This window comes from Mirounga leonina, unplaced genomic scaffold, assembly GCF_011800145.1.
Source record: "Mirounga leonina isolate KUSES-001 unplaced genomic scaffold, KU_Mleo_1.0 Mir_53, whole genome shotgun sequence".
Lineage (NCBI taxonomy): Eukaryota > Metazoa > Chordata > Mammalia > Carnivora > Phocidae > Mirounga > Mirounga leonina.
The window spans coordinates 78385501-78394542 of record NW_023270807.1 but is presented as its reverse complement, the minus strand read 5'-3'; the positions used below and the strand labels follow the sequence as shown (position 1 = coordinate 78394542).

At 36.7% G+C, this 9042-nt stretch overlaps 1 protein-coding gene across 2 annotated transcripts in view; it reads right to left on the bottom strand.

Moving 5' to 3' along the window:
- Positions 1-9042, bottom strand: part of RNF217 (ring finger protein 217) — a 144927-nt gene that overhangs the window by 18417 nt on the left and 117468 nt on the right. For both annotated transcript variants that reach the window (XM_034990496.1, XM_034990495.1), the window contains exon 4: positions 653-854. In XM_034990496.1, the coding sequence (XP_034846387.1) occupies positions 653-854 (202 nt within the window). The remainder of the gene's footprint in view (positions 1-652; positions 855-9042) is intronic.

The window sequence follows — 9042 nt, the reverse complement described above, 5'->3', positions numbered from 1 at the left end:
TTTATTTATTTATTTATTTATTTATTTATTTATTTATTTATTTATTTTGGTGGGGGGGTGGGAGAGAGAGACTGCATGTGCTGGAGAGCAGGGAGGGGGGAACAGAGGGAGAGGGAGAGAGAGAGCCCTAAGCAGGCTCCATGCTCAACACTCAGTGAGAGCCTGAGGCAGGGCTCGATCTTACCACCCTGAGCCCAAATCAAGAGCCTGAGGCTTAAGCGACTGAGCCACCCTGGGGCTCCGTAAGGATTCTCAAAAACTGTATTACACGTACTCTATGAATGAATAGAGTATATGTGTATGACCTGTTGCTGGCACTGTCAATGGAAAAATAAATGTGACGTCCCTCTCATCAAGTGGCTTAAATAAGGTTTCAGAAATTTAAAAGATGAATTTACATTTCTGCAATATAATAAATAACTTGTTTTTTTTTTTTTAAATCTGCTTGCTCATATAAGTTGTGTCCTGCTAACAAATTTAAATTTCCATTCTAAACTCAAAAGTAAAGAAAATATCTTCCTCCTGTTTTTGGGTAAAGTCCCCACTGGAATACCTGACAGGTGCTCAGAATTATCATGGCTAATACATTTGAGTTCTCTTATCACCGCTTACTTCCCAGAAAACATCCCTATAAATCATGTCGGATACTCACCACAGACCGACCCTCGCACTAATCTCCTTAGATGAGGTCTCTCTGGGAGGTAGCGATATTTGCAGCCAAATATACTGAGGTTTGATGTGTGGTCTCCAAAGAAACGGAGCTGGCGGTATCTTTCCCCACATCGATAACAAAAATTAGTGTTACATTGTGAGCAGGTCATATGGTCACATCCTTCAGTTCTCTGGATGTGGATCTGTATCAGTGACAGAGGAAAAGACAAGGAAAGGTTATTATAATTTTTTAAAACGTGAAATCTGGCAAGTGTTATCGAACAAACAAGTTTCACCAAAACAAAAGTCTTACATAGCATTCTTGTGGCTGCCAGTTTACTTATAATCACACTGTGCAAGATTGTGTTTGTATCAAATACTTTAACATGTGTAAAGCTCCATAACATTTCAGGTACTCAAGCTGTTGGCTTATTTTGACCAACATGTAAACAGACACATCCCAAAGAAAACTCACTTATCTCTCTAGACATACACCTAACTCAGTGGTTAGGAGGCAATTTAAAATGCTGTGAAAGTATATTTTGTTTATGCCATGATCAGCAAGAACGAGGTGATTTGAGGAATGAGAAGAGATGAAGAATATTCCTTAAAGGAAAGGATTATGCAAAGCTCTTTGTGCATAAATAAGAAGGCACAGAAATCTTTCTCTAAAAAAAAAAAAAAAAGATTTTACTTTTAAGTAAACTGTACACCCAACATGGGGGCTCAAACTCACAACCCTGAGATCAAGAGTCACATGCTCTATGGACTGAACCAACCAGGCACCTTGAGTAAGAGTCTTTCTTTGAGGAAGGAAATGATAGTAACTCTAAGTGTATTCACAGTACCATTTCAGTTTCCAGCTCTAATGTCATTTGCAAGTATGTTTCCAGGACTGTTTATATAACCCCTTCTGTTAAACTCAGCGCCTTCCTCTATTGTTGCAGTCAAGTTACATGTAAATACAGCTTTGCCCAGAATGTAACAAGGATTGTACTCCGATAGTCTACCAGGTACCCAGCATAGGGGTCACTGTCTCAAGCACTGAGGCCATGTTACAATAAAGATATTATTCCTTGAGATATAATTGGATACTTGGCTCAGAATCCTATGGACACTCTATATAAATTAGGGCCATCTTTCATTCAAGTACATGCACCCTTTGTTAGGTGAATAACCATGAAAGAGAACTTAACATTACTTCATAAAAAAAGAAAAAGATTTGGTTACACTGTCTAACCCTTATGTGGTTAAAACAGGATCACCAGAAATAGTCTTCTCATTTCACTACAGAGTAGGCATTTGTTATATTCAAGTCACATCCCACTCATTCTTGTTTATTTATACATTTATATTTATATATTAGTTCTTTGCTTAGAAAATTTATTTAAAATATCCCTAATACCATTCTATTATAAATTTCTACCCCTGACTTTGCTTTGAGATGAGTGTGTCAGAAAGTGTTTTAATGTAATTGGGAACTTCACAATTAACATGTAAGTCACACCCACCACTGGTTGCCTCTTTTCAATGAAGCCGTGGCTGCAGTCCACAACTTTACACAGTTTTTAAAAAGTAAATTCTATACCCAGCATGGGGCTTAAACTCATGACCCCGAGATCAAGAGTTACATGCTCTACCGCCTGAGCCAGCCAGGTGCCCCAACTTTACACATTTCATTTGAAATCCTACTCTCCTTCCCCTGATACACAAGGTAGTTCCCTTAACTTCTGCAGTAATTACAGTTATATGTTTATATTTTTCAAAAACTTCTCAATGATTATGGAAATGAGATCAAATCATCCAGGAAAGAGAGAAGATATATAATGTGAAAAGAGAAATTTCAAAGTTAGGAGATAAAGAAATTTATCCATTACAAAATATAACCTTATTTCATAGTTTTTGAAAATAAAAATTTTGAAATTGCTGACTTCAAATCATATGCAGTATTTCAGCTTTAGTGATTCAATAACCAAAATTCTGAACTTCAATTTAAAAGAACATGAATTTTTAGAAGGACTTCTGAGGGTGCTTTTAAAATAACAATACATAGTAATCATAGTAATGGTGAACATTTCATTTGATAATACACATATTTGTGAATCCATCCTCTACCCATCTATCCATCCATCTACTTACCTACCTACCATCCATCCATTCACCTACCTATGTACCTACCTACCATCCATCCACCCATCTGCTTATCTACCTATTACCTACTATCTCCATTCATCTACCTGTTTACCTACCCACCATCCATCCATCCATCCATCCACCTACTTACCTACCTACCATCTATCCATCCACCTACCTACCTATCTACCTATCGGAGAGCTTCTAGGCGAGGATAACAATTTTGAAGAAGTAATAACTAAATGAAGGGCAGCACATTACAGGCAGCACAATGACTGGACATAACAGGCATTTACTAAATGATAACTGAATGTACTAAGAAAGCAAAGTGTACTAAGTGGTTGGCAGGACATTCGGTATTGAAAATCATTAGGCTGATTATAGGTTAAATGTCCATTCCATCCCAATGGCTGATTCTTGGCAGGTAAGCTTTAGCTCCTAGGCAGGTTGAAAAAATCTAGGCTTTGACTTCATGAAGCCCTGTGTTTGTATTCTGGCTCCACAAGCTGTATAAAAAAGAGGTTACTTCTTGCTTCAATTTAGATAATATTACTTACATGAGAATAAAAATGTGATTATATATATATATATATACACACAGTGCCTAACCTATTGTTTGGCACATACTGAGTCAGATCAATATAATATTGATTCCATCTATCCCTTCCCCTTTACCCACCCAAAAATGTGAGAAGTCAAATGCCTGATCAATGTAACTGCACACCCTCTGATTGCTGGGTGGTCCCCATTCTTATGTTTTCATATGGGTAATTTTTAGGTTGATGCTAAATTGGAGAGTACCTTCCTAGATAGGCAAGGATAGTTTGTAGTCAGGTGCATACTAGCATCTCTGGTCCAGGGTTATTGAAAAATCCTTATTGGTCAATAGAAGCGAAACTTGCTTTCCCTGCTATTGGCCACTTCATCTTTTTAAATTATATTATTTTTTTTCTTTTACCTGACAGTCCAGTAAGAGTGAATCCAGATTTTGTGGGACCTGAAGATTATCTAATTTGAGGGACCCTCCTAAAGGAGAAGAATGTAAATTACAAATACAGTTGACCCTTGAACAACATGAGGGTTAGGGGCACTGACCCCCTTGCAGTAAAAACTCTGCCTATAACTTTTGACTCCCCCCAAATTTACTAATAGCCTACTGTTGATCAAAAGCCTTACTGATAACATAGTCGATTAACACTTATTTTGTGTATTTTATGTATTATATGCTGTATTCTTATAATATAGTAAGTTAGTGAAAAGAAAATGTTATTAAGAAAATCATAAGGAATGGGGCACCTGGGTGGCTCAGTCGATTAAGCATCTGCCTTCAGCTCAGGTCATGATCCCAGGGTCCTGGGATTGAGCCCCATGTCGGGGTCCCTGCTCAGCGGGGAGTCTGCTTCTCTCTCTCCTCCCCGTTTGTGCTCTCTCTCGCTATCTCTGTCAGTATCTGTCTCTCTCTCTCAAATAAATAAATAAAATCTTTAAAAAATAAAAAAAAAGAAAATCATAAGAAAGAGAAAATATATTTATGGTGAATCTACACAGTTCAAACCTATATTGTTCAAGAGCCAACTGCACAAGTTAGATACAAGGCTTAAGAAGGGACTTTTACAGGTGAGGGTCTCCAAGGCTTAAGCTCTTTAGCTTCCTGATAATTTCTTGCCTAGTCCAGCACTTCCCCTCTTGTGCCTGTTTCTGTGAACGATTCTGAAGAACGATTCCTGTCACCACAACCATTTCATAGTCATGGCCTTCAGGAATAATAGAGGCCAAAGGTTCTAGTGGACCCTTGAACTATTTCTGATCCTTCTTTAAACCCCTGAGCACTAGGAGAAACCATGTTCAAAGACAACTGCTGAGCACCCAAAATAAAGGTTACTTCATTGTCTACTCAACTTAACCAATTTCTTGGTCACAAAGCATAGTGTTGTATGTGACCGATAAAGGGAAAAGGACTAATATTTGTTTAGGGCCCATTATGTGCCAAGCACTGTACATAGATTAGAACCTTTAAGCCTCATAACTGCACCATGAGACTGGCATTCTTATTCATAACCTGAGCTCAGAAAAGTAATCTGCTTGAGTGAATGCAGAAAGGATTTTGATTCATGTCTGTTTCTTTGTTATGCTAAGCAGCCTCTTATTATAAACTTAAAGATAAAAACAGAGGGTCAATAGTATCCTTTGCTAACTGACAGAACAATCTTTGTGCTAGTCAAACAAACCTGTGTGCTCTTACACACAAGGCGTATCTTGAGTCTTTCTGCTTGCTTTAGCTGCTCTCTGGACCAATTTACCTTCTTCCTGTAACACAATATCCAAACTTTTTCTGACAGGAGACGTTTATTAATAAGTTAAGCTTGTCACTGACATTCACTTGGCTCAAAATTTCACATACAATTGTCACTGCCATTTTATATCTGCTTGTAACATTGCTTCATTGGTTTCTAAAATCTTTATGTGGCATATTTATTATTTCATTCAAATAGTAAAGACTATAATTTCTAGTCTCTTTGAACAGTCTTTTCTCTCTCCCTTTTTAAAGATTATATTGTTAAGTAATCTCTACACCCAACATTGGACTCAAATTTACAACCCCAAGATCAAGACCAGGCACCCCTTTCCTTATTGCTAAAATAATATTCTGAACAGAGCAGGCAACTAAAATATTGTTAGTTCAATAATCTTTCTGTACAGGGAGTGATAAAATTTTAAACTCTATAGTAACCTTGCACATTGCAGGATTATGTGGTTCTAAAGATTAATTTAAATATCTTACACAAGACAGGCAATGATTTAATTATGAAAAAGTGGTTTCATAATTTATCAGCCTTCAAGTACGCAGTGCTTCCTTTAATACTGTTGTAACTGTCTCTTGATTATATATATTTCACAATTTGATAATTACAGAGAAATGAACTGACACAATGTGAGTTAATAAGCAACAGGAGACATTACTTTTCACATGTTGTAAGCAAGTTGTAATTCTGAACTCCTAATACCCAGGGGATAACAAATTTCATGTGCTAAATGAGTGCCCTAAGTATATTGTTAAAGGTCACCCTTTGACAATGCCATCTTTGTTTTTAGAACATAAAGCCTGAAAACATGCTTTAAATTATATTTACATAAAGTACATTTTATTTCTCAATGAAGCTGTTTTTACTCAGTATTATAGCTTCAAAATATTCATCATTTTATCTCTGCTATAAAACATTAATTTAACATCAAAATTCTGGTTTTACTTAAGAGATGGAGACAAAGTATGACAGAAAAGAAACTCCTAATCTATTAGATCAAACTGACTACTCATAAACCACAACTCTCATTTGATTTGTTATTACAGGGTTTCTTCTCTCCATCTATAATAAATAAGAGTGGCTGATACTTAAAAAGTTGAATATTTAAACACTAAATGTTGCTTAGACCTCTCTAGACTTGTAAGTCATGAAATGAAATGTTCAGAATATACTAGATATTGCTTTAAAAAGAGCTTGAAAGGCGCCTAGGTGGCTCAGTCGGCTAAGGTCTGCCTTTGGCTCAGGTCATAATCTCAAGATCCTGGAATCTTGAGCCCAGCACAGTTGGGCTTCCCCCTCAGTGGGGACTCTGCTTCTCCTTCTCCCTCTGCCCCTCCCTGAACCTTCCCCACTCATGCTCTCTCTCTCAAATAAATAAAAAAATATATATAAAAAAAGAGCTTGATATTAAATCCACTTTATAGTTGGTCAGAAATGACAACATGGACCTTTTTTGAGTCTATGACATTCCTCATACGGCTAATATATTAACACCTGTAATAAGGTATTAATTTTAAAAACCATACATATATATATTTAAGTATCTGCCATCCTCAAGTTGTTTAATTTTGTTTAGTAAAATGCCCACAAAGTATCTAAAAGATAGAAGTAGAATCCAGCCTTTAATTTTCATATAGATTCCACTTAATCATAAGGTGGAAGAATAACAATAAATGAACTGCTAAATATCTAACTATTTTATAATTAAGTCAGTACACATCCCTATAGTGTCTGGGTGGCTTAGTCTGTTGAGCGTCCGACTCTTGGTTTCGGCTCAGGTTGTGATCTCACGGGTTCTGGGATCAAGTCCCATATCAGGCTCCTTGCTCAGCAGGGAGCTTTCTTCTCTCTCTCCCTCTTCCTGCCTCTGCCCTGCTTGTGTGTTCTCTCTCTGACAAATGAATAAATAAAAAAATCTTTTTTAAAAAAGCAAACATATACACAAACCTTCAAAGATCTTATAAAAATACTATGAACCTAGAATTCTTGTCCAACTATAAAATAAATAATATATGAGGGCAGAAATAAAACATTTCCAGAGATGCTAAGACTCCTCTGTACCTTCTCTGGGGCCACCACTTAAGGAAGCACTTTAGTAAGTGAATGAATGTGAAATTCAAGATAAGGCCATTTAAGAACATACAAAAAATGTTGCAAGAAGTCTCAGAGAAAAAGCTGGAAAGCAATCAGTCTAATTTAAAATAGAAAGTCAGGTGGTTTAAAGAACATCTCCAAAAAATAACAATGGAATATATACCAAGCACTAAAATTCCTGAGGAGTAAATATTAAAAATCATGGTAATTAAAGTGGGCATTTCTACTCTCAATAGAGGAAAAAGAAAAACAATGAGAACTTTCAGGAAAAAACAAACAAATGGCATGTAAGTTCCAAATATGAGGTGTAACAAAATATGGCACAATTGAGTGATTGATAGTGAGCAAGGACGCTAGAGGCATTTTTCCTAGAAGTTGTGAATTCACAGAAAAGACAATATAATCCTAATTCCATAATTATATGTTCTTGATTGTGGAAACACACAATTGGTTTTTAAATGTTAGAATCATCCTTTAGAAAAAAAACAATTAGTATTAAATACTATATTAGAATAGAATGTGAATGTTATTAAATTTAACAATACAAAAACAAAGTTACAGCTTATAGAGAATGGGAAATAAGGAAGAAGAAGAAAGAACTATAGGAGGGCTAGATCTCATATGTCATCTGAAGTTGTTAGAATATTGAACAGATGTTTGAGTACATTGTTTAAAGGTAAAAGATAATCAAAAGAAGAACTAAAGTAATATCAAAAATTGGAAGGAGAAGAAAGGAAGGGGATTCAGAAGTGAAATGAGTGGTCACCTCTATGATAGTAGACTACATTGCAAAAACAAATAAGATGTCGACTGGGAAATTATTTAGTGTCTCCTGCTGTGTTAGTTTCTCGAAGCCAATACTCTGGTAACTTTAGTTGTCTTCCAATGCACTGGTTTTCTTTGTTATAGAGAATTTCATATATATTTCAAGTTAAATCTTATGACTTACTCATGATGACAAAGTTTTTTATTTTAAGAAGATTTTATTTATTTATTTGAGAGAGGGAGAGAATGAGCCAGGGGGAGGGGGCACAGGAGGGACAGAGGGAGACAGAGAAGCAGACTCCTGCTGAGCAGGGAACCCCGACAGTACTTAATCCCAGGGTCCTAGGATCATGACCTGAGCCAAAGGCAGAAGACACTAAACCAACAGAGCCACCCAGGCGCCCCGACAAAGTCTTTGAAGAAGAGTGTAGAGTACTGTCCAATGCTTATTTCCCAGAGGAGAACTCTACTATAAATTAGCCCCTAATTTTCTTCCTTCTTCTTCCCCATACTTCCCTTGACCCCATGCTGATGTTCTCAAAAATCTTCAGATGCCAATCCTGTCCTCTTTCTCACTTCCTTCACATTCGTCTTCATCCCTTCCTCTCTGTGACAGTATACCCCTTAGCCTGCCAATATCTCAGGTGTCTCCCCATCCTGATAAATCCTTCCTGTAATTCTGCACGACCTTCTGACCAGTGATTACCCTCACCCTTCCATCTTTCCAAGGTTCTTATTTTTTTAAATTTTATTATTATTTTTTAAATTTTATTATGTTATGTTAATCACCATACATTACATCATTAGTTTTTGATGTAGTGTTCCATGATTCATTGTTTGCATATAACACCCAGTCCTCCATTCAATACGTGCCTTCTTTAATACCCATCACCAGGCTAACCCATCCCCCCCACCCCCTCCCCTCTAGAACCCTCAGTTTGTTTCTCAGCGTCCATAGTTTCTCATGTTTGCCTCCCCCTCCGTTTTCCCCCTCTTCATTTTGCCCTTCCTACTATCTTCTTCTTCTTCTTTTTTTTTTTTTTTACATATAATGTATTATTTGTTTCAGAGGTACAGGTCTGTGATTCAACAGTCT